Here is a 25,935-nt window from a genome sequence, read left to right on the forward strand (position 1 = left end):
TTGGTGGCATTGACACTTTATTGAAAAATACAAGGCCAGTAACAAACCTCTTAATAAATTAACAAAGCTTTGAATTACTGTATTAAACATTCTTTTTCCTTAATTAAAAAAAACCACCCTCACTGCTGTTGAAAAGCGCATCAGTTAAGACACTCACATAGGCTTGGTTAGTTTGAAAAATTAGGACCAAAATAATAATTTAGGGTGTGAGGGGAAGAAATCAGGTTAGGAGGCAGAGAAATTATTTGGGATTTAGCAAGAAGTCAGCCACATGAATACCGACAGAAGCAAACTGCTGAAGCTTTAGCAAGTGGGAGGTGGAAGAACTGTCCAAGCAGCTTGTGGGCAGCTTCAAGGAAAGTGTCCCACAGACACACACACAACTTGGTGCCCTCCAAATATTCTGGGCTACAACTCCTATCAGCCCCAGCCAGCACAGCTGGGGGTTGTAGGCCAGAACATCTGGAGGGAACCAGGTTGGCAAAGGCTGTCCTTGAAACAAAGGCCTCCAAGGGAGAGCATCTCGCAAGCACCAAGACACCCAGCTCCGGGTGCATGGTTTACCTAAACGGGCAAAAACACAGCCTGTGCCTCCGTGGGGCTCGGGGAGGGTCTGCCTTCCCCTTGTAGCACTGCAGATTTTGTTCCGTGGAACGAAGCGGCAGACTCCCATCGCTGAGGGTTGATGTGTGATCGGCTGTTTTCGAGGAAAGTGGGGTAGACAAGCCCACAAGGGCCTCTAGGGGGCCTATTAAGCCAACAGGAAGACTGGGGCCAGCGTTAAGCTGGCCATGCTGCTCCAGTTCTCTTGAGAGCCCCGTGTGGAAGGAGAGCTCTCCCCAAAGTGCTGTAGGCCAAACATTTCCAGGGTGGGGTAGGATTAGCAAAGACATGGAGGAACCTATGGGACCCCCAATGTTCTTGCAACACTCAATAGCCCCAGACAATAGTCGGGGATGTTGGGAGCTGTAGTTGAACATATGGGGAATTGCCACAAGCTGCTCACCCCTTGCTTTGGTGCAGGTGTGTGAAGAAGCCTCTGGTTGTTTGCTGAGCTACAACTCCCACTGGACATGCAAGCTGGTGCTGATGGGAGCCGGGAGTTCGGCACAGCTGGTGGGCCAGAGCTTCCCCACACAGCGGCTTTAGTGCCACCTTCCAGATGCTGTTGGTCAGGGATGGTGGGCACTGGGCAGCAACATCTGGGAAGCCACAGATTCCTCATGCCTGTGAATTTCTCTCCTGTTTTAAGGCACAGACATACTCCTTGGAGTCAGATTCTGGAGTTGGCTGGGGTGGGGGCAGCCCTTTTCCATGTAACCTTTGGGGAGGGTGCCTTCCCTTTGCCCCAAATCATCAACCATTCTGAGGGTGCTGAATCAGCCACTCTTCCTGGGGCAAAACTGGAACTTGAGGCTCTCCTGTTTCTTGGGCCCTCGGCCCTCCACCAAATGGATGGGACCAGAGGCAAGAGTGCCAAGACAAGTGAAAACAGTGTGTCTTGCCACCGTGAAGGTCTTCAGCAGCACGGAAGCCACCAGGTAACTTCAGCACACACTAACATCAGTACTTGAGTGTTGTTCTGCCAGGGCTATAGGTGATCGGCTAGATGGGGAAATGGCTGTGGCTGGCCAGAGGGGTCACGGTGGTTATGCAGTTTGAGCCACATTTCCAGGTTCAAACCAAACACACCCATTTGGATTTGGGTTAATGGCAGGCAAGATGACTTTGCAACCGCAGAGGCGCTGAGTTTCAAGCGGCCTTTGCTAAGCTTGTGCCCACGAGATGTTTTGGACTACAACTCCCATCAGCCCCAGCCAGCGGTGCCTGGTACTGATGGGAAGTGCAGTCCAGAACATTTAGTGGTGGTGCGTCCTGAAGGCTGCATGTGGTCCTCGCACAACTTTTTAAGCAGCCCACGAAAGCATCAAGCTGCCTGTGTTTTCCTTCCACTAGATTTCTAATCTTTGGTTCTTATGTGGGAGGCATAAATTTCACTGGATGGGGCTGTCATCTTAAAACAGATAAAACTTTGGAGGATTGTCAGCTCCTCGTTTGCCAGGATGAGGCTCTCGGCAGTGAAATACGGCAAATGAGGGCGCACAGTGCTGGGCCTGCCGCCTAGGCCCTCCACGCCAGGTTTGCAATGCCCAAAGCTAATCTAGGTGCAGGATTGCGCTTGCGGAAGAAAGCACCAAATGAATGGTCCGTCGGCAACACTCACCCTTGGGAGGCAAGCCACGGCAGGAGGGGGTTGTCGTGGCAGCTGTTTCGAAGGCAGGGTAATGGGTGAAGTGGTATCTAGCATAAACAAACAAACACACCGGAGGAATCTTGACGGGGTTGCTGCATGCAGGAGCTGTTTGGCAAAAGGACTCAAACTTGACGGAGCAGAGTTCCCGCAGCAAGCCCCAGGAGGTGGAGGGTTCTGCAAACGTCTTCTGTTGAACTGTGGTCAAGCTGCTCCTGCTACGACCTGCCTTTTGGGACCCCACTTTCTTGGGTCGGAGCAGGGAACTGATCTCCCGCAGCGCACCTTCACTTTGTAAGAGTGCCGCCTCATACCCAGAGAAGACATCGTGCTTCACGAGTCAATCCTTCCATAGGAAGAAAACACTGCAGAGGTGGGGAAAGGAGTCGCGGTAAATGATAGGAAGAATCTCACCATTTTTAAAAGAACGTTAAAAGAGCCTGCTGGATCAGGCCAGTGGCTCATCTGCTTCGGCATCCTGTTCTCACAGTGGCTCAATGGGAAGCCCACCAGCAAGAGTGTAACAGCGACTCTCCCTACTTGCAATTCCCAGGCAACTGGGATTCAGAGGCATCACAAAGCCATCCTGGCTAGCTGGCCATTTCTTAGTATGCTAGGCAGCTCCTTCTGTAGCCACCTTGGAAATACACACTACGCTGATGCTGCAGGGAAGGCGCACCGAATGCAGCAGGAGTTTTGTGCTGATTGGTGGCCCTCTCTATCAATCAGCATGCAGTCTCTGCCATTTGGATGGGCTAAATGAGGCTCCTTCCTCAAGTGTCCAGGAGCAGCTAGCATTCCATCAGGCTATAGCAGAGGGTGAGGAAGAGAGCACTGCAGAATCTCTCCATCAGCTCTGCTGGCTCCATCAGGTTCCTCTCTGTTGCCAGCCATTCCAGGAGGCTGCATCAGAGGGAGAGAGATGGGAAGCAGGGCTGCTGCATCAACTTCATTGGAGAGATGAGCAACCGACTGCACTGGCTGCCATTTGGTTTCTGGGCCCAACTCTAAAGTGCTGGTTTTGACCTACAAAGTCTTAAAACGGCACAGGACTGCAATACCTCAAGGATCGCCTCTCTCCATATGGGCCAACTCAGACCCTGCACTCATCATCTGAGGCCTTTCTTAATGTGCCTCCGCCACGAGAGGTCTGGAGGGCAGAAACACGAGAACGAGCCTCTTCTGTGGTGGCTCCCCACTTGTGGAATGCATTCCCCAAGGAGGCTTGCCTGGCACCTTCATTGCATATCTTTAGGCGCCAGGCAAAAACATTCCTCTTCTCCCAGGCGTTGGCAAATTAAACAATCTGTGGCCTTTTAACCTTTGTACAGGGGGTTATTGTTTCTGTTATTAAGGTATCGCTTTTGTAAACTGTCCTGTGATCTTCAGATGAAGGGTGGTATAGAAATTTAATAAATAGTAGTAAGTTTCACTCCTCCACTTCTCCTTGAACTCTCTTCCATTCCAGCTAAAAAGGGTAAAGGGCCCCTGACCATTAGGTCTAGTCGCGGACGACTCTGGGGTTGCGGCGCTCATCTTGCTTTATTGGCCGAGGGAGCCGGCGTACAACTTCCGGGTCATGTGGCCAGCATGACTAAGCCGCTTCTGGCGAACCAGAGCAGCACACGAAAATGCCGTTTACCTTCCCACCAGAGCGGTACCTATTTATCTACTTGCACTTTGACGTGCTTTCGAACTGCTAGGTTGGCAGGAGCAGGGACCGAGCAACGGGAGCTCACCCCGTCACGGGGATTCGAACCACCGACCTTCTGATCGGCAAACCCTAGGCTCTCTGGTTTAACCACAGCGCCACCCATGTCCATTCCAGCTAATCACTACTAAAACCTCTGTAAGACCTCCAGCCTGAATTTGCCTTCCAATCCCAATCCCTTTTCCTTTTCTGTCGTGCCTTTTAGATTGTAAGCCTGAGGGCAAGACTTATCTTACTACTGAGTTTTGGAAACTGCTCTGGGAGCCTTCTCCTCCCACCCATCCACCCTAGCTGCAGAGCAGGGTAAAATGCTTCAAATAAATACATGCCAGCTGCTTAATATGAATTTGGACAGGGGGAGATAAAGTTCTTTTCACTCTGCCCAGCCAGATGCTCCAGTGAAACCCATGAGCTGGACATGATTGGTCCATCCTGCTCCCATTGCCTTCAATCCCTGAATTCTCTGGGCTTTTCTATGTACGTGTCCGTTTGTTTTTCCTCCCCCTGGATTAATCTCCTCCAATACTCACTCCTTTCTCTCAGCCCTTGCCCAAAGCTGTGGTAGACATGGAACAACGCCCAGAACAGGACACTTTTGATCATCACAGAGATGCAGGAACAGGTGATGACAGCCGCTTCCAGCGCATAGGAACTCCCTTGTCCCCACTCTTCGATCACCTGGAAAGAAAGCACATTCCACGTAAAGAAATAACAAAAGGAGTGAAATGGGCAGGATGGACAATTGTCCCATCTACCCAATGTTGCAGCCGGGGGTGAAATGATGCACCTGCAGGAGAAGTGATGCTTGGGAAGGAAGAGGAGAGGCAATGGAGGCCCCACAACAAGTGAGTATAAAACAATCTAGAAGACAGGCTCTGGGGCAATTTGCAATGCCAGAGGAGACAGAAACATTTTGCTAGTGGGGCACTGTGGTTAAGAGTGTTGCTCAGGAGAGAGAGGTTCAAATCTCCACTCAGCACTCTTCCTCGGTCTAACCTATCTCACAGGATTGTCATGAGGACAAAATAGATTTCTCCTTGGAAGAGGGACAGAATACGTATGTAATGAATAACATGGAAGCCAGCTGGTCCTCAGTCAGGCCATTGGGCTGCCTAGCTCAGGACTGTCTGCAGTGACTGGCAGTGGCTTTCAGGCAGGGGTCTTCCCCTGCCCCCAGCCTTAGCTGGAGATACCACTGAGAACTGGACCTTCTGCATGCAAAGTGGATGCTCTATGACTGAGCTAGGGCTTTTCCTTAACATAGGAAGCTGCCTTCCACCAAGTCGGACTACTGGGTCCAGGTGGCTCAGCGACTAGTGGCAGATCTCCATGGTTTTGAGACAGGGATCCTTTGCAGCCCTGCCCAGAAATGCAGGGGATAAGCAGCTGCTCCACCACTGAGCTCTGGCCCCTTCCAGAGCTACAGCCAGCATGTATGGATACAGCAGGAATGGCAGGAGCTGTCCCCTCTTCCTAGCCTGGACATTGTCACTGACTCTGCTCCTGGACCTGATCTGAGATGGAAGCATGTTTCGAGGGGGCAGGCAGCCAGACAGCCAGAACTGCCACTGAAATTGGCTGTAACTTCTAAGAACTCAGGCTTGAGCTTGATATCTCCTCCTTCCTCCTCTTCCTTTTTCCTCATGTGCCATGTCTTTTGTCTTTTTAAAAAAATATTGCGAGCCTGAGTGCAGTTTCAGGACTTTGTAAGCCACTCGGAGGGTTTTCAGGCTAAAGGGCGGAGTCTGAATGTCATAAGTAAATAAACAAGCAAGCAAGTAAGTAAGGCTCAGGGGAAAACATGGAAATTCCTGGGAAGAATTTAAATCGTGTTACTGACAGTAACTGAGAGCAGACAGGGAAAGGAGAGGAAAGTGTGTATAGCTCTGGTTGCCTCAATTCAGAAAAAGATATTGTTGAGTCAGAGAAAGATTCAGAAAAGGATGGGGCAACTCTCCTACAAGGAAAGACTGCAGCATTTCATACTTTTTAGCTTAGAGAAAATGCAAGTAAGAAGCGACGAAATAGAAGTTTATAACATTATGCATGTCGTGGGGAAAGTGGAAAGTTTTTCTCCCTCTCTCAAAACATCCATGAAGCTGAATAATGAAAGATTCAGGATAAATTAAAGAAAGTCCATCTTCATGCAACACAGTGTTAAACTATGGAGCTCACTCCCCCAGGAGACGTCCACCAAGTTGGATGGCTTTAAAAGAGGATTAGATAAATTCACGGAGGAAAGGGCTATCGCAAGATACTAGCCATGATGGCTGTGCTTGTAATGCTTCTGAACAGTTGCTGGAAGCCACAGAAGAGGGAGAGGGCTCTTGGGCTCGGATCCTGATTGAAGGTTTCCCAGAATGGGCATCTGGTTAGCCACTGTGAGAACAGGATGCTGGACTAGATGGGCCGTTGGCTTGACCAGCAGGCTCACCATATTTATGAAAACTAATGACACACCCCCCCCCCAGAAAAAATTGTTCTAGTTTTTTGTTTGTTTTGAATGGCAGTGAAAAGCGCAATGTGGGACAGCAGTCTAAGAAGAGCACCATGCCCTAAAATCTCTTGTGTTGTCTCTCTCACTTCCACCTTGGACTTGCAATCCCAATCCCTTCACCTCTGCTGACCTTCTTGTCTCCCACACCCACTCCTTCCTCCCAACCAGCCAGGCCAGCTTGACCTTTCCCATAAAGCCCTGCTGCTTTCCACACAGCTGTGGCGAGAGAAGAAGCTGTCAGGCGGCAGGTTTTTGAAAAGCATTGCAGTCCTTGAGATGCCTGTGCTGCTGCAATAACATCAAGAAACCAGCCACCCCTCTGTCTCCGAAGAAAGCGAAAAGCTTTCCAGTTTCAGTGCAGCAACCAATCCGAGCCGCTGGTGTGTGAACAATTCATTCTGAAACAGCAGGTTTCATTTCCGTTGTGTTAAATGCCAAGATGATGGCTCCCTAGGGGAGGGATGAGATGCCAACTCTGTTCCCAAAGGATCACGGGAGTCTCATGACTGGGCTAAGTTTCTGTTGGCTGGCACAAGAACAAAGGGAGCTGCCGAACTCAGAGTCAAATAACTGGTCTGCCTAGCTCAGTATTGTCTACATCAGGGTTTCCCAAACTTGGGTCTTCAGCTGTTTTTGGACTACAACTCCCATCATCCCTAGGTAGCAGGACCAGTAGTCAGGGATGGTGGGAATTGTAGTCCAATAATAACTGGCGACCCAAGTTTCGGAAACCCTGGTTTTAGACAGGAGACCTCCCCCAGCCATACCTGGAGGTGCCAGGGACTGAACCTGGGACCTTCCACTTGCAAGACAGATGCCCTAGCACTGGGTTACCCAAAGAAGAATCTGCCTTATGAAACAGACTATTGGTTAATCTAGCACTGCAACTGCACCTCTCCTTGGCTAGAGGTAAAGATGGTGTAGCAAGGAGGGGAGGGGTCACCCGGCCCAACCTGCCCCGCTTCAGCCAAAAAGATTCTCTGAGCAGCTTCCAAAACGAGCTCAAAGATGGCCCTGCCTTGCCCCCCACCCCAGTTCACAATCTCATAAAGCATGCAAGGAAAAAGGGAAGGGGAGGGAAGAGAGAAAAGCAAGCTCAAGCACAAAACCTTAATGCTACCGTGCCAAAGGCAGGGACCGTCCCTTCGGCTGAAAAGCGGGGTAACACTTTAAATACACAATCTCCCGGACCTCCTGGCTTCTGTGCCTTTCGGAGAAATTATCTGTGGGTGAAACTTCTGGGGCTCTTCCCCTCTAATCCCTTGTTTATTCCTGCTGATACATGTTCAGAGCTGGCTGCCTGAGGACTATATCTGTGATCCATTTTTTAAAAAGAGAGAGGGTTGTTGCTGTGTCTGAATTTTCCCTGCTTTGCCTTGACTGGAAGCAAAATCCCAGGGCACTCTGACACAGAAGGATTTCAGAAACCTTTTGAGCACCCTGACGCTAACCCTCGGATGCCTGGCGATGGCGGGACGTGGGAGCGTTTGGCCGCAATCCTGGAATGTTCTGAGCCCGGCTTGAGTTAACTGCTTCCAAGGGCGAGCAAAAGTCATTTGAAATGTGGGAGCAGGATTGGATGGGCATCTGTAGTGCATTTTTCTCAACGGCTTTTGGATTAAATAAGCCACACATACACCCCAGTTAGTGGGGGCACAATAATTTATTAGCCCCACAGTTTTGGGTGTTTATCTTGTTGGGTCTATTGGACCAAGACAGATGATCATGTTAAACCTGTAGTGGGTGGCCTTTTTGAGTCCTAAAGTATGCATGTTGTGGTGGAATAAGAGCCACACATTCACTCTTCTCCCAGCCCCACTGCAACTTCTGTACAAAGAGTTGTGAGGTCTAAACTTGCCCTGATGGTACATTGAGCTCTCAGCATCCTCCCTGTGCCCCCTGCCAGCTGATTGGCTCTGGGCACAGCCAAGAAGCAACAGGATTGGTGTACTAGTCAGCTCTGCCTCTCCCGCTTCTCCCCGTCCCATCCCCCAGCTGTGATTGGTGCTGTTGACTACATTGCCCGCCCCCAGAGGCTGAGGAGAAGGAAGGTACATAGGGAGAGCCATTATTGTGGGTTTACTTCCCTCAGGTAAATCGTGCTCCAAGCAGCAGTCACCAGGCAACCCAGAGTGGGGGCCCTGTAAGGGTCAGATGCAGCCCACAACTTCTCCCCACCCTGTGGGACCTACTGTGGCTTAAATGCCTGGGAATTAGCCAATGGCTAGTACACTCTCCTCTCCCTTTCTCATAAAGATAAGGGACAAAACACAGTTTCCTGGTACATAGGAAATGTTAACGAAGAAACCAGGAGTTGGGTCCAATGCCCGCCTTACTCAGGGTAGGCCGTCTGCACTTAACGATCATGCCTAACCTAGGCCTATTCAGTTCAATGGGTCTCCTCTGAGGAGGACTTGGCTGGATACAGGATCTGAAATGTCAGGTTTGTCCCAGAGTAGTTAGGATCACGTTGATAGTCGGTACCGGCTGCTTCAATTTTGCCCATTTGTCCACACAGCCTAGACCTGAAACCATAGGGGCTAGCAACCTTTCTTCTTAAAAATAAAGAATTAAAACAACCCAACTTTCCATGGTGAGACGGCCAGTTGCCTGCACTCTGGGAACATGCAGCCCTTCCTTCAGAGCAGCCCCTACAGAAAAAGGGCCCACACGAAGGCAGCCAACCAGGGGCTTAACTTGCTTGCACTAGCAATCAGCATCTTGAGGACTGGAAGAATTCCCCCTGCCCTTCCTTCTCATTAAATCAACAAAACCCTTGGCACCGACTTACCGTGTAGATCAGGTAGGCGAGATAAGCAACCTCGGGCAAATTCTGACTCAGAAAAATCCAGGCTAGAGGTTTTAACTCTTTTAAGATCTGGGAAACAGGTTGGGGAGGGGGGAATGAACTGAGTTAGCTGCACATTCATTGGTTGGGTCTGCTTTAGCTATACGTACATCTAGCTTTCTCTCAAAGTAGTCTCAAGAGTTATCATAAGCATCCCATCGAAAGCTGTGGGGCAGAGCTAGGGCAGCCCCCCACCCTGCTTCCCCCTACTGGTAAAACAGTGGCAAAACTAGGAGGCAGTCTGAGCAAGGAGCCTTTCTCCTCCTCCCCAGGCCAAGAGGTGGGCTTTCCCAGACACTTCAGAGCCAGCCAACCCTCACCCCCATGCTGGAGAAACCCCCAGCAGCTGAACAAGGCAATGGCACTTTCAGGCAGTGGGGACGAGACCTCCGGTCTAGGAGTCAAATGTGGCCCCCAGCCCTCTCAACCTGGCCCTCACAACTCTCCCCTGACCCCGAGTGGTGTTGCCTGCCTGAAATGTGTCCCTGAACTCTGATCATGCCTCTTTCTTGTCTATATGGAGCAGAGAAAGGGGGTACGGGCTTTTTGGGACCTGAGCTACTCCACAAAGGTAGTTTAACTCTGTTGCCCCCCCCCCTTTTGCCTCTGGTCCTGCCCACCATTGGCATGAGGCCCCCGGAAGGCTGCCCAGAAGGGATTGCGGCCCTCGGGCTGAAAAATGTTCCCCGTCCCTGCTTCAAAAGGGGAAAGGTGGCTCCTCGGAGCAGGAGGGAGAAGCTGCAAGACTAGGCTGGCCACCATGCAGAAAGCTTTTGCAGGTCACTGAAGCAAAAGCTCCCTTTCAGCCAGTGCTTAGTTCAGGGAATTTCACCTGGCCTTAAAAAAAAGTAAAGGTAAAGGTACCCCTGCCCGTACGGGCCAGTCTTGACAGACTCCAGGGTTGTGCGCTCATCTCACTCTAGAGGCCGGGAGCCAGCGCTGTCCGCAGACACTTCCGGGTCACGTGGCCAGCGTGACGAAGCTGCTCTGGAGAACCGGCACCAGAGCAGCTCACGGAAACGCCGTTTACCTTCCCGCTATAAAGCGGTACCTATTTATCTACTTGCACTTAAGGGTGCTTTTGAACTGCTAGGTGGGCAGGAGCTGGGACCGAACGACGGGAGCTCACCCCGCTGTGGGGATTCGAACCGCCGACCATGCGATCGGCAAGTCCTAGGCGCTGAGGTTTTACCCACAGTGCCACCCGCGTCCACCTGGCCTTGGCCTTGCCTAAATGCAGACGAGCCACATCTGTGTCTACTTGAAGAGGCACCACAAGCGTAGCCTGCTTGGAGCCCAACTAGCACAAAAGGGGATGGGACAGACAGCCCCTTTCCCCATATAGCTGTAACAACAGATTTTGGCATCTGGCAAGACAGTATCCAGGGCTCTGTGGCTCCCTCAGAAACAGAACAGGACCCGATTCAGGATGCAGAGTCCAGCGTCACAGAACTGTCACTATCTTTTCTTTCTAGCCCTCGTGGTTGCGAAGAATGTGCTAGAATCTGAAGGGCCAGACGCATAATTCATATAGCTCACGCCAAGTTGCAGAACTTTGCAATTTATGTTAGTGCTTTGGCACAGAATGCTGCTCTTTCTAAAAAATAAATAAATCAGGGCCCAGCATTTCTTAGAGGAAATGTCTCTGGTTTACCCCCAGGAAATGCCCATTTGATCAAGGGGGTGGGGAGGGGAGGCGCACTCACAGCAATGATGCCACAGACAACTTTCAGCCCAGCCCAGAGAATCCCAACCGCCAGGAAGATGCTGTGCAGAACTGAGATCTCCCGAATCGAGGTGAGCAGCAGAACGCACAAGCAAAGCTGGAAGGCAAAAAGAGAAGTCTAAGAGGTTGCAGCAGCTGCAGACATCCCTTTCCTGTGCCCCTTAACCATTTGCAGCTCGTGGTCTGTTGTGCTGGTTAACTTGCTCACTTTCCAGAAAGGCAGGCCATTTCATGACCTGCACTGGGGTCTTTCATAGAATTGCAAGGGACCCTGAGTTTCATCTAGCCCAATCCTCCGCAGTGCAGGAATATGCAGTTGTCCCATAAGGGGATCGAACCTGCAACCTTGGCCTTATCAGCACCACGCTCTAGCCAACAGAGCTATCCAGGCTAGAAGGAACACTTAACAAAAATGCAGCTATTCAGGGTTCAGCCCCTCCAAACGACCATTCAGAACTGCTCTGCAATTTTAAGAAAACTGGTGCCTGAGGTCCACTGATTTCAGTGGGCCTACTCAGAGTTAAATGCAAGATGCAACACCCATGCTACATGCTTTTTTGTAAAAACACGTTTAACAAAACTCTCAATTTCCTCGGCTTTTTAATTTTATATGAGTTGCCTTGCGTGTACCTTGCAGAAAAGCAGTTGAGAGAAACGCAGGAGGCATAGTTGGGAAACAGATGGGCCAAGGGATTCAGGCTGTGGTTTGGACTGAGGCCTGGGCCTACCTGAGCCTGGAGGTCAAAGGTCAGCATGGAAAAGCAGAGGTTGAGCATGAAGTATTGGGCCTGGAGGCTCTCCAAGGCCCCGCCCACCCGGAAGGCCATCATGCTTTCGGTCTGAATTAGGACAACGGCGCAGATCACATCGAAGGCACCGACTAAAAGGATCAGGACAAAGCGGGCCTTAAGAGGGAAAATGGAAGCAAGACCGTCAGAATGGACCACACGCCCCTGCGGCAGCAGAAGAACCTCCACCAGATTCAACGTGTTTGACTAAGAAAACGGAGAGAAGTGTGAATACTGCTGATGGCTTGGCAAGAGGTTGAAGAGGAAGGAGGCAAGCTGGCAGAATTCACTAGGGTGCTCCACATGTAAGGTCTCACATGCACCGCACATATAAATAATAATAATAATAATAATAATAATAATAATAATAATAATAATAATTTATTATTTGTACCCCGCCCATCTGGCTGGGTTTCCCCAGCCACTCTGGGCGGCTTCCAACAAAGATGAAAGATACACTAAAAAGCAACACCATGCCTCTTTAAACAGTCGTGGCTTCCCCCAAAGACTTACGGGAAGTGTCATTTGTTATGGGCGCTGTGCATTATTAGGAGATCTCTCTGTTCCCCCTCAAAGACCTACAATTCCCAGAGTTCTCTGGGAAGAGGGACTGGCTGTTAAACGCCCCCCCACCCGGGAACTGTAGTTCTGCGAGGGGACCAGGGTCTCTCCAAACAGCTCCCAGGAGTCTTTTGACGGAAGCCACAGCTGTTCAAAGGGCTGTGATGCTGCTTTAAAGGTACCGTGCAGATGGGGCGTAAGCAATGCAATGTGAGCAGCACAGACGCAGGAATTCAAATTCCATGTGGACGAAAGATTGGAGCCTGCTCTGAACAGAGGGGAAGTCCAGACCTGCCCCTCTCCCGAATCATAAAGTACTCTGCTGCCTCTCCTAGCATGCACCATGCCCAAGCCCTTTGGGAGCAAGTTTATCCCTCCATCCAAGGTGACCTGCAAGGGCCTAAAGTGTATCGGTTTCGGGCAGCTTACATTTCTGCTTTCTCCCTTCTCGGTTCCAAATCAGTTATGCATCTTTCTAAAAGGGGGGCAGCCATCTTCTGAAAACCAGGGTGCAGCAAAGAGAGAGATTTGTTAGAAGGTGATGCAGGAACATCACAACACACACAACCCTGGGCTGAACTACGCTGACAACAGGCCCCAGAGTGATCTTGCACGATCTAGGAAGCTGCCGCCAAGCCCTTGGTTCAAGGCAAAGACCCAACCGCTGACCACTCACGAGCAGTTTGGGCTTCTGCTCGGCAGGCAGGACGCTGAAGTTGACGACTGAGCGCAGCATGACCAGCGCGACGGAGAGGACGAAGACGATGAGCTCCTGGCGGTTCTCTTGCAAGATGCCCCGGCTCACGTAGTAGATGCAGAAGACTGTTGGGGAAAGAGACAAATCCCGCCATCAGCCGTCTGCGCAGGGGAGAAAAAGGTGCCTTCCAAGATGAAATGGGAAGCTGAAGGTTGACATCAACCTAGAAGGCATTTCTTCATTTTTAAAAAATATATATATTTAGAGTTAGGTTAGATTGATGAGGCTTTTTTATCTCCAGCGTAGAGGAAACATCCATTAATTGGCTCACCTGTCCTCCCAACAACCATCTTGTGAAGCAGGGAGCTGTTCCCTGGCTCTGAAGGCAGGGAGTGGAGGCTGAGCAACAGGGAGGTCATTTCAAAACCCTGCAGTCCTCATGAGTGATTTACAACTTTTTAATGCGTTTTTAAAAGCTAGCACTATCTTGAAAGAGGCACTGGGTTGTATTCAACTAAGTTATACTGGCAGCAGACCCTCTCTGTCTTCCTCTTTCCAGGGTAGAAGTTTCCTTAGGAGCCATTGGCTGCTGCAACCCCAAATATCTCTGGAGAACCCTAGAAAAATTAAAGGTGTGGTTTTTCTAGGTGGGGAGTGGGCAGGAACGAACAGGAGACAACAGTAATGGTTCTGGATCGTGCCATTCAAGTCGAGACATTTCTGTGTCCAAATCTGATGACAAATGGGATCCTATCAATTGGGATTCTGTCGAGACGCATCTGTCCGGCAGTTGCAAACACAGAGGGAGGAAAGCGAGATTTTTTTGTGCAGGAATATTTCTGAGCAAGGCTAGCCCTGGGCTCTCCAAATGCTAAAGGTGGAGGGAGGGGGATTGGCTGACTTATCGGTCTCTTTTTTTCTTTTCCACAATGAGTAAGAAGCAGTCGAGCTTGCTAGGAGGCAAGGGATTTTGAGGGTGGCAGAGTAGGAGACAAACATATCTGATTTGGCAAACTGGGAAAGGACCAGCTCAGTGGGGGACCTTAGGTTCAGAGCCCAGGTTCTGTAGGGATGGGTAGACTCCCTGCCTGAGACCCTGAAGATCCACTGCCAGCCAGTGTGGGCAATACTGAGATAGATGGACCAAGTTGGTTATCACCCAATTCCATATAGCACAGCGCAGGGAAATGCTTGATTGGCTTAGTAGCAATTCTTTTAATATACATTAACTGAGTGCAGTCCTCTCTCGCTTTAATTGTTGGCCACCCGGATTCTGTGCGAAGAAGAGTTGCTGATATTTCTGATGGTAGAGAGCATAGCTTTCGGAGGGGGTGAATATTTTGCAGTTTCCATAACTTTAATGAAGTTTGAATCAGAGCCCTAGACTCATAGAGCATTTGAGTAACTAAATATCCAAATATCGGCAGCCCTCCCTTATTGTAACAGAACTTCATCAATGCCCTAGCGGTTTCTTGTGCTTTGACTTTCAATGCCTCCATATGACACTTCCAAGAGAGGGTTTCACTAAAGAGTAAATCTAGGTATCTAAATAAGAGGGTTTGTTCTATAGCTTGGTGATCTAAACATCATTTATACCTAGGACTGTGTTTGCAAAAAATCATCATCTTGGTCTTATTCTGTTTACAGTATGTGCAGAAAACCTGCAAGAGATTTTTGAGGCCCATTCGGGAAAATGAGAAGAGCACTAATGAAAGATTTCTTGTTCTTTATAACTGGAGATACCCTCTCTATATATCAAGCTCTTATCTCTTCATGTTTGGAGATAATTGCTCAATAAGGGGGGGTGGAGAATGAGACCTTGTCGGTTGATAAGAACAAGCAATGTTTACCTTCTATGGCCACAGCCAAAATTAAATCAGTCCTAATCTAATTATTGCTTATAACAAATCTCTTGAAATGTAATTAATATTCAGCCTGGGTAGCATCAAGAGCCAACATTATGGTTATTTATGATTTTACAGTACCCATGACGGCAATTGCCTGCTCTTAGGGTGCAGCTATACTCCGCCCATATTGTTAGTATTTTATTTTTTTAGGTGATCTACGCTATCTACTGTCCCAGTCAGACTTCTAGACGCACAGCAAATACACGGGGTCTTAGAAAAAGCTCAAAAAGGTCATCACTGAACTTAAGTTTACTGAGAATTTCAATGTCTTGGGTTTTTAATAGGTTTTCTCTCTCTTTAGGAGTACATTTCTGATTCTCATGATTGCAGAGGTGTGCTCCAAAACTGCTACTGAACCACGTTGCTTTCCTGATCCTCAGGATCAGCTAAACCAGAAATTAAATTTTATCCTTATTTTTGTCAGTCAAAAATACACTGTGCAAGGTAACATGCCATGGAAACTGTACAAAATGGGTGGGAAACTGTGCAGATGTTTCTTTGCTGGCTTCACTGTTCTCGGTTCGGGAAGCCAGCCTTTCTTAGCAGAGAACATGGAGATTTGTTGTTGGAGCACAAATGGCCTCAGCCGCCGGTCGTGCCTTATGTTTGTATCTTCCTTTCTCCAAGTTCTCAGGGTCCTCTTCATTACCTACTGCCCGATGGTTGCAACTGGACTGAACCCAACACCTTTTGCATTCAAAGAAGGTATTCCACTTTCGTGTTGCAACAGAGGTGTGAGGAACCTCAGGGCCTGGCAGCCAAATGTGGCCCCCGAGGACTCTCTGCCTGACCCTTAGAACTGTCCCCAGGCCACCCCCCTAACCAACCTGCTATGCACCCTGCCTGTGTGCTTTTGCCCCACTGGAAAGTGAACTGTGATAAGGTACCCTGCATGCCTGGAGATGTGTGTGTAGCCCACTGCCCCAAGTCATGCCCAATGCTCTGCCCACTTTTTGCTCTGGCCCCACCTGCCACTGGCATCTGGCCCCCGGGAGGCTCCCCATAAGGGAATGTGGACCTTGGGCTGGAAGAAGTGTTCTAACCCTGTGCCACTGTCTCTTTAAAAAACAAAACAAAACAGGGGGAGCAGGGTCCTAGGCTGGGCGCTCAATATTATATCTAACGGACATGTTTATATGGGGAAATGGGGAATTCCACCATGAGCTATTGGAGGATACAAATATAACCATCTAAATTTGTAATAATAATAATTATTATTATTAATGGGCCCTGCCAGGCTCGTTCTTATCTGCCCTGCTAAAATCTCTGCCAATACTCAACAGCACCTGATGTTTTTGACCAATCAGAACCTCAGAACCTGTCGGCATTCATATTCCAACATCTCAGGAGGGCAGCACCTGTGAAATATGAACCTTGTCAAGGGCCCCGTGGCAGATTCATGGTTTGATTAGAGAACATGAGGCAGGTAGCATGATGTTCACGAGGGAGGAGAGGGGAAAGGGAGGTGGCAGACCTGTTGGCAGGGGAAAGGGGGAGTGTCGGGGGAGTGTCAGTAGTGTTGCGCAGCTCCCTGCTTGCATCACAAGGTGGTTCTTGGCTCAAAGGGGCCCATGCGGCGCAGTGGTACAAAGCAAGGGTGGGCAGCTTTGGGCTCTCCTCATGTTGCTGAGCAACAGCTCCCTTCAGCCCCCAACTAGCGTGGCCAACAAGCAGAGATGGTGGGAGTTGTTGTTCAGAAACATCTGGAGGGCCAAAGGTTCCTCACATCTGGTACAGAGACAGGAAAGGGCCCTAGATCAGCGGTTGCCAAACTTTTTGGAATAAGGGGCACATTTTGGATTTTGAGAGAGGGATGCCAGTCATAAAATGGCTGCCATGAGGGGTGGGGAGGTGGCATAACACAAAATTAGTAAGAGTATGAAGTCCCCTATACAGTGGTACCTCAGGTTACATACGCTTCAGGTTACAGACGCCGCTAACCCAGAAATAGTGCTTCAGGTTAAGAACTTTGCTTCAGGATGAGAACAGAAATCGTGCTCCGGCGGCGCAGCAGCAGCAGGAGGCCCCCATTAGCTAAAGTGGTGCTTCAGGTTAAGAACAGTTTCAGGTTAAGAACGGACCTTCGAAACGAATTCAGTACTTAACCCGAGGTACCACTGTAATACCTCCCATGGGTTCCACCAACTGGGGGCCTGCGATAAAATGTTGCAGTGTGCTGTGCTTCTGCCCCAGGGTTCCATTCCCCCTCCCAGTTTTCTTTTTCCCTCTGCCCACTGAGCATGCAAAATCCACAGTGGGTTGTTTAGGGTTCTGAATGTCACCTTTTGATTTCTATGGGCAGGTTTCACCTCTGTCTGGGGTGGGTGGGGGGCATTTAAAAGAGCTTCACGGTGTGAACCAGGAAACAACCTTTTCAGGTGCCGAGCTGGTTCTCTCTAGCCTTTTTATGTCTATGCGTCTCCTTTTGCAGCCGCTCCATTCTGTGCCCCATCCCGCTTGGTTGTCGGTTTTTCTCTTCTCTGTCGGTCAGCATTCTGTAGCCGTTCAGTACTCACTGGACAATTCTGGGGGGGTTTCTGTGCCTTGGGGCATTTAAAAAATTTTTTTTTAAAGTAGTCCTGCATACCACCAAGTTATCCTGAGCCTGCTGATATGTATGGTTTGTGTGGTTTTGGCTTTCTACGTGCAAGCATGCACAACCATGTCCAAACTCAAAATGGAATGGTTATCTACTAGGGTTTTGAAGTTCGACAGCTGGATTTGGAGGTAGCAAGCGGGAGGGGGGAATCCTAACCAGATTCCTATCAGGGAAATGGTTGGGCTAGAGGCGCCACCTACAGTCCATGTGTAGTATTGCCCACAGTTCCAGGAGGTCAGAAAACAGAAAAGGTCCAAAGTCCTGGGAGATTGGGCTTGGGTGGAGACTCAAAGGGCACCAATGGTTATTTTCTTAGGCCTTAGTTTTTCACCTGCAGAAAGGGAATGATCTCTCCCATGGCACTGATGTGAACAGGAAACGATATAACAATTGCAGGAATGCAAAAGGAGCATAGAGAGCTGTCTTATGCTGAATCAGACCCTTGGTGCATTTAGCTCAGTATTGTCTACACTGACTGGCAGCAACTCTCCAGGGTTTCTGGCAGGGAGTTACCAGAGATTGAACCTGGGACCTTCTGCATGCAAAGCAGGTGTTCTACAGCTCTTACCTGTGGGATTAACCGTAAATAAGAAGGATTAATAGTGTCTGGGAGAGAATAAAGTAACTTGTCCCATTCAGCTCCATGCACACCTGAAGTCTGCTTTGCTCTATAATGCCATTTGTTGAAGAAATTATCTCCACAGCTGAAGGAGTCAGGAAGTTATTTATTTATTAGATTTAGATGCCACCTTACCCTCCAAGGAGCTCAAGGTGGTGCACATGGTTCTCCCCATTTTATCCTCACAACAACCCTGTGAGGTAGGTTAGGCTGAGAGGCATTGAGCAGGGAGTCGAACCCTGTTCTCCCAGGTCACATTCCAACACTCTCAGTTGGTGGCTCAGGCAACAGCAGGAGGGAGCTACTTCCCTTCTGCCTTGTTTGCCAGCTTCCGGTATGTATCTGGTTAGCTATTGGATTTTCCTCTAGAGGGGTCTTTGCTCTGATCCAGCAGCTCTCTTTTTTAATAGATTATATTTTTTGTATATATTCCTATATAAGTTATTGGTTCCCATGCCTTATATAGGACAAAGCAACCAGCCTCCATTTGTTGTGAGTGGGGCAAAGCCTCCCTCCCTCCCACTTGTCTAGGGGTCAGAACTGAGTGGGCTTAGCCCCCCCCACACTAAGATTCTGCCGAATGCACCTCTTGACCAATGGTGGCTTGTGCTTGTTGGGACTGGTAGGGTGAAAGGCAGGGAGGCCAACAGTAGATGGCGCCAAAGCCAATGACAGGCAGAGCTGGTTAATTCTAATTGGCCTGAATCCACCTCCCTGCCCAGTTCTACAAGGTTAATACCAAGACTTAGGAGGAGGAAGCTGACAGCCCATGCCACCAGCTGGAGTGGTTCTAAGAAGACAGGCAAATGGGGACTGGCTGAAGGCAGCTCCACTCAGCCCAATGGACCAGACCTCCACTACTCTTGACTTATAAACATGCTGCCATTTGTTGTATGGTTAGATTGCAGAGGCTGCAAAATGTCAGGCCGGCACAACCTCCATTAAGAAGAATCATGTTTGTGTATGTGCTTGTGTGCTTCCATGTACAGACACATTTCCTCCCCTACCCCTCACCTGAGGCCTCTGCAAAATATAGCCCTTCTTCCCACCCATCAAAAACATAAAACGGGCATTTTGCTGCAGAGTCCCCTCTTCCTTACCGACACCGATCAGCTGAATGAGAGAGACAGTGAAGTCTTCGTCCTTCTGCTGAACGAGGTTCTCTATGGTTAATCCGATGACGCTCAACAGGGAGAGGATGGTGACGCAGAAATAGATCTTGACCGGAGAGGACAGCTCCGACCAAGGTTTGATCTGCAATCAAAAAAGCATGCAAATGTTCTCTAAGCAGCTTTGCAACTAGGTAACAAAACCACATGGTTTCATAGCAGCTCTGCAAAATAATCCAGTGTTGTTTTGGCAGGGTGTGTTCTTTGGAACTAACTCCCTGCTCATACATAGCAGGCAGGGACCTTCCCTGTATTGTTTCCTGTGCCTGAGTAAAACTTATTTGTTTAGGCAAGGCTACTCAGGCAGGTAATTTTAACACGTATATCTATTTTCAAACTGTTTTCTTTAAAACTTGTTAAACGTTATGTCAACTGGTTTTTAAGGGTTGCTTTTAGCAATATTTTTAAATGAATCTATTGTGTCAACTGCCAATTCCAGTGGGCGCTCGGGTTGTGAATGTGATCCATGCGCCATTTAGTGCTTTTGTGCATGCGCGAGCGCTGAAACCCGGAAGTAACCCGTTCTGGTACTTCCGGGTTCGGTGCAGTGTGCAACCTGAAAACGCGCGACCTGAAGCGTCTGTAACCCGAGGTATGACTGTATGTGGTATATAATTTTTGTTAAATAAATAAAAGTTGGAGTTGGGGAATAGGTGAGACTGAGAGATGGTAGTTAATAACAAAGTGGTCCACCCCTTTTTATTCATTCATTCATTCATTCATTCAATCTATCTATCTATATCAGGAGTCGGCAACCTAAGGCCCATGGGCCACAAGCAGCCCCCGGGGATCGTTTTACCGGTCCACAAGCCGCCCGTTCAGCGAGTCCCCATGCGCTGCGCTAAACTGGCGCAGCGCGGCATGGGGAGTCGCTTCCGTGGTGCCGGAAATTGCATCTGCGCATGTGCAGACACCGGAAATCGCGTCTGCACAGACACAGACACCAGAAATCATGGGTGCAGGCGCTCATACGCACCCGCAATCTGGCTCACGGAAGGGGCTCAGCAGCAGTGAACTGGCCTAGGCAAGGTAAGCCTTGCCGACCCCTGATCTATATCATGCCCTTCCTTCTGAAGGAGCTCAGGGCAGCAAACCCATCAAGCAAACTTCATAGTGCTTTTCACCAGTAGGCTCTGTTTTCAGGCTTTCAAAATAATCAACGTTTCCTGAATGGTGTACCGTATTTTTTGCTCTACAAGACTCACTTTTTCCCTCCTAAAAAGTAAGCAGCGATCCCTCTTGCTGTTCTGGCTTCTGAGATTCAGAATATTTTTTTCCCTTGTTTTCCTCCTGCAAAACCTAGGTGCGTCTTGTGGTCTGGTGCGTCTTATAGAGCGAAAAATACGGTACATTTAGGTATGTCAGGTTTCCCACCTATGCATTTATTATCTAAATTAAGCTTTTTTTAGAGAAGAGGTTTGAGAGGTCCCCACCACCCAGTGACTTTTTAAAAAATAGCCACATGGAAAACAGAGAAAGGAGGTGGGGTAGAAGCAGGAGATAAAACCAAAGAGGGATATGTCATTACTGCAACAAACGCAGAAGACCAAGTGTAGCTCTAAGCATGATAAATGCAACTGAAACTAACAGGAAATCAATTGGTTCAGATACTTACAGGGCCACATGGGGTAGGGATGAGGTCTTGATGTCTTGGGGTTAGATTTGGCACCACAGAGGTTAAAACTTCATTTGGCAGGGGAGGATCTTGCGTCTCCTCCGAAGGGAAAAGGAGGACCCTGGAGGGAGAGAACAACAACGAAAGGATGTCTGGAGGTGAAGCTAAGTGGAAGTGTTGCATATAGATGTGAGAAGGTTTTTGGGTTCACTGGGTAGCCTCTGAAAAACCATGGCTCCTGCCCAGCCAGTCTTTTACTGAGCTGATTTCAGTTTGAATTTCCTGATCCAACTTTTTGAATTGGAGACCTCCTGGGCATGGGGGGCGGGGGAATGCCCACCAATATGCCCTTGCTGTTGTTAGCTAGCATAACAAGCATACTTGTGGACGCCACAGGCTGTTGTGCGAGAACAGAGGCAGCCCCTTTCGTGAGTCAGGACTGCAAGAACACGCATGCTTTTCCGCTGCATGGAAATCTGGACCACAGTGACATGCTCAAGGATGTCACAATCTCTTCCCCCATCCTGTCCGCACTTCTAAATTTCAACTGAAAGCTAAGCTTCTTTTGCTGCTCAAGTAGAAGCAACCAGGGTGGAACCTTCCAAATGTTGTAGTGTGGTGTAATGGTTAGTATTGGATTAGGACCTGGGATAGCAGGGTTGAAAGCGAAGCCACAATATATGACTTTGGACCGTTGACAATCTCTCTTGCCTAAACTATCTCACTGGGTTGTTGTGAAGATAAAATGGAGGGAAGCATGCATGCCTCCATGAGCGCCTTCTAATAATAAATATAATTATTACTTTTATTGCATTTATTTATTTATTTATACAATTGGTCACTTTTAAAAAAAAACACTAAAGTAACTAAATGCATCGGTATAAATTTAATAAAAAATAAATACGTTTTCAAAACAAATTCAGAATATTTGAAGGGCTTTTTTATTTTCTTTTTTTCTTAGAAAAAGCACCTCAGAATTCAAAGTTTGGTGGTGGTGGTGAAATGTGACGTCAACAGTCGCGGTGAGGTCGCGACGTGATGCGGCCCCGACGTCACAGTGCTTGCAACACTTCAACCACTTTAATGCGGACCAGAAGGAGAACTCTCAGGTCCAGACTGGTAACTCCACCCTCGCACCCAACCGCCGCCCAGCCTCCCCCGCCCCCCTCGCGCTCGCTACGGGTCCCCGCGAGGCGCAGGCGGCGGCAAGTACCTCGTGTCGGGAGGCTCCATGGCGACAGAGTCAGTTACATGGCCCGACGGGGAAGCGAGCGGGCGCCAGCTCCGCTTCCAGGCCTCAGGCGCCTTTTCGGGAGCGGGTAAGCCATAGAGACACGGGCCGAAGTCCTAGACCGGCGAAACTTCCGGCAAAAACAGGAGGTGTATGCTCCCCTTCCGTCGCTCTTCGCTGTCACTTCTTATGTAGAGACTTCGTGTTGGGAGTTCAAAGGAGTAGAGCCCGTAGAGATATAAAATTTTAGAGTGACGCATAACGAAAGTACAACTTGGACTTATGAAAAAAAAAGCAGAGACTTGGTTTTTTTAAAAAAATTAAAAGCCCCTTTTCACGTTTTAAAAGTTTTATTGTGGTGGGATTAAAAAAAAAAAAAGTTGCCGTTTTGGTCATCGCTTCGTATGGATGAAGAGGTGCCTGGTGTGATGCAAACCCTCCACTTTTGACTGGAAAGTGGATTTGTTGTTGTTTAGTCGTTTAGTCGTGTCCGACTCTTCGTGACCACATGGACCAGAGCATGCCAGGCACTTCTGTCTTCCACTGCCTCCCGCAGTTTGGTCAAACTCATGCTGGTAACCTCGAAAACACTATCCAACCATCTCGTCCTCTGCCGTCCCCTTCTCCTTGTGCCCTCCATCTTTCCCAACATCAGGGTCTTTTCCAGGGAGTCTTCTCTTCTCATGAGGTGGCCAAAGTATTGGAGCCTCAGCTTCACGATCTGTCCTTCCAGTGAGCATTCAGGGCTGATTTCCTTCAGAATGGATAGGTTTGATCTTCTTGCAGTCCGTGGGACTCTCAAGAGTCTCCTCCAGCACCATAATTCAAAAGCATCAGTTCTTCGGCGATCAGCCTTCTTTATGGTCCAGCTCTCACTTCCATACATCACTACTGGGAAAACCATAGCTTTAACAAAAAGTGGATTTACAGAGATAGAAAGTTTACAGTGATGTACGCTGGGTTACAGCCAGTGTTAACCCTACTCAGAGTAGAATAATAGAAGGCTCATTTTGTTTTATTCCAGACCCATTGGAATAAATGGACATCAGCCCCGTTCAACCCTTACTTCCTTTGCCTGTAGCCCTCCAAATGTCATTGTTCCACAACTCCTATCCTGACCATTGACCATGTTGTCTAGAGCTGAACCATTCTGAGAGGCGAGCCAGTTTCCTCAGCGCTGGTTTGCAGAAAAAACAACAACTTTAGGCTTGAAGTGCCCATAGGAACTGAGCGGTAGGGGCGGGGGGGTTGTCTGTGCAGACACTCATGCATTTAAATTACACCTTCCTCCCGGAAACTGTAATTTGTTTAGGCTGCTCTGTGAGGGATGAACTACAATTCCTAGCATTCTTGTGGGATGGGGGCATGGCTGTTAACTTTCAGATTTGAAAATAAGGGATCAGCAGCCTCAAAAATAAGGGATCAGCAGCCTCACCTGTCCTGGGGACAGTCTACGGGATATCTAACAATCCAGGATAGCAGTGGGAAGCAGCGGGAAACGGCGCTGAAATAAGGGGATTTCCCACAAAAAAAGGGAAGTTGACGGCTATGGATGGGGGTCCTTTAAATATATTGTGTATGCCACAACATTCACACATCTTCCCCCTCATTCCTGATTCCTGGGTTGGAGTAAAGAAAGTGGGGGATTTCCTCAAGTGGACTAGAAACTTGGATTTTCTCATATTTTGTTTGCTTGCTTATTGGAAATATTTCAGCTTCATGGCGGCGAAAGAAAGAAAGAAGGAGAAAAAAACATTATTTCCTCCCTCCCCGAAGGTGAGGGTGTTTGACCTGAGTCGTCTCTAGAAACTTACAACTCTGTTATATCGCTAGCCCCTTCTTGTATTAACTAACGCTTGCTAGTTATCTTTGGCTGCAAAATCTCTCACGACAGCAACCCGGAAAAGAGATGCCGGGAAATTCGTCGCGCTCTGCACGTGTCTTGAGGCACAGTCACCTTGCGATGTCAGGTTTGGGGCCGGGCAAAGGAGCCTGGTCCTAAGTGCCAGTCGCTCTCCGTCACCTTGAGAATTAAAGTATTCATCGCATTCATAGACTCGCAGAGTTGTTAAGGGATCGCGAGGGTCATCCAGTCCAACCCACTGCAATCCAGAAATCTTTTGCCCGACGTGGGGCTCGAACCCGGACCTTGAGATCTCTTTCTCACTCCCCACAACACCTTGCTCCGCCCGATCAGAGGAGGAGCCCTTTGCAGACCAGGCGGGGCTTCTCCATCCGCGGAGGCGGCCGTGATCATGGCTGCGGAAGGGGAAGGCAAGACTTGTCCGGGACCCCAGGCAGGTGGGTGTGTCGGGGGCAAGCATTGTGCGATTGCATTGCAATGGCGGGGGTAATTCCCTCCCCACCCCCCAAAATTTGGGAAGTTGCTGGAGACATTTGCAAAGCTTAGCGCCGCCACATCCCCCCCCGCAAGGGCTGCGCTGCAGGGATTGCAATATTTTGTTTTGTGCGTTCAGCACAGCAACGCGGTGTGTGTTTGTGTGTCTCTCTTTGAATGGTTAGTTCTGCCGCGGCGTCTTGCAATTGTTAATTTTGGGGCGGGGAGATGCCTGGATGGTTTTTGAATTATTGCCAGGGCTCAGGAGCTCTGAATGTAGTCGTCAAACTATCGAAGTGGGTACGGGTGGGTGTATTTCTCATCGGCTGAACCAGGGATCACCAACCCGCTCACGCACCCCCTTCCAAGGGTAAAGGGGGGGGTAGATACAGTTGAAATAAAGGCTGGCAGTGGTGGTATTGTAGTGGTGGTCTTTGAATTAACCCTGGAACTGAATCAGAAATTAGCACCTTAAAGTAAGGCTGCATGCACACAGAATAGGGTTAACACACAATTTTTCCTCTCCCAAAGAATCCCGGGAACTATAAGTTGTTAAGAGCTCTGTGAGGGGTAAACTACACTCCCCAGGAATCTTGCAGAGTGTGCTTTAAAAAGTTAGGTGGGTATGCAGCCTAAAATATTAATTGTGCCGTGAACTCTTTGGCACTTCACCAGATCATGTAGAGGTGTCTCTGTACCTGTATCCACACTGTGTGTTTGTGTGTATGTAATAGCACACTGATGTGGTGTAGTGGTTAGTGTGTCAGACTAGGATCTAGGTAACCAGGGTTCAAATCTCCCCCACTTAGCCATGAGGATCACTGGGTGAGCTTGGGCCAGCTGCTGCCTCCTAGCCTGACCTGCCTCACAGGGTTATTGTGGGCATTAAGTGAGGAGGGGGAAACCATGGACTCCACCTTGAGTTCATTGGGGGCAAAGGTGGGATATAAATGCAGTAATATAGATGCACAGATGGATGTGTAGAAAAATGTGAATGGCGGGTTTCAGCAGGAAAGAAGCACAAACAACAAGCCCCTGACCATTCAGCTGAAGCTGAAATGGATGAGGAGAAAGCACAGTGACCATTCCAGGACAGCAATAATTTGTGACTGCCACCCTAGCTTTGCCTTTCGAGTGGGACAGGAAACCAGTGTCTCCATTCAAGCCTCAGCTAATAGAATCAAACATCTTGATCCATTGTCATTTCACCCTGGAGTCTCCTTTTGCAGTTCCTGTGTTGTCAAATAGGCTTCTGGTGTCAGAGCTGTGGCTGCTTATTCTTTTGCATAGAGACAGACCCGTTTGTCCTGGGGAGGCAGGCATTGTTAACAGTAGACATATCAGATTGATAAAGAGAAATCCAGGAACATCAGAAACT

At 48.9% G+C, this 25,935-nt stretch overlaps 2 protein-coding genes across 3 annotated transcripts in view; one reads left to right on the forward strand and one right to left on the reverse strand.

The window, feature by feature from the left end:
- LOC128419707 (uncharacterized) lies at positions 1–22,303 on the reverse strand. The gene is made up of 9 exons (XM_053400719.1): positions 22,202–22,303; positions 20,989–21,109; positions 19,305–19,458; positions 13,059–13,204; positions 11,762–11,938; positions 11,014–11,130; positions 9,251–9,337; positions 4,493–4,640; positions 1–2,616 (listed from the first exon to the last, which is right to left on the reverse strand). Exons 1-9 carry the CDS (start codon positions 22,219–22,221, stop codon positions 2,585–2,587), a joined length of 1,002 nt encoding a protein of 333 aa, XP_053256694.1. The 5' UTR covers positions 22,222–22,303; the 3' UTR covers positions 1–2,584.
- Positions 22,209–25,935, forward strand: part of SLC35E2B (solute carrier family 35 member E2B) — a 25,584-nt gene continuing 21,857 nt past the window's right edge. The window contains exon 1 of one of the 2 annotated variants that reach the window (XM_053400717.1): positions 22,209–22,307. The gene's annotated coding sequence lies outside the window, so the exon portion shown is untranslated. Of the gene's footprint in view, positions 22,308–24,417; positions 24,521–25,935 lie in introns of those variants that run through there. The other variant, XM_053400716.1, reaches the window with a different exon arrangement.

This window comes from Podarcis raffonei, chromosome 8, assembly GCF_027172205.1.
Source record: "Podarcis raffonei isolate rPodRaf1 chromosome 8, rPodRaf1.pri, whole genome shotgun sequence".
NCBI classification, from domain to species: Eukaryota; Metazoa; Chordata; class Lepidosauria; order Squamata; family Lacertidae; genus Podarcis; species Podarcis raffonei.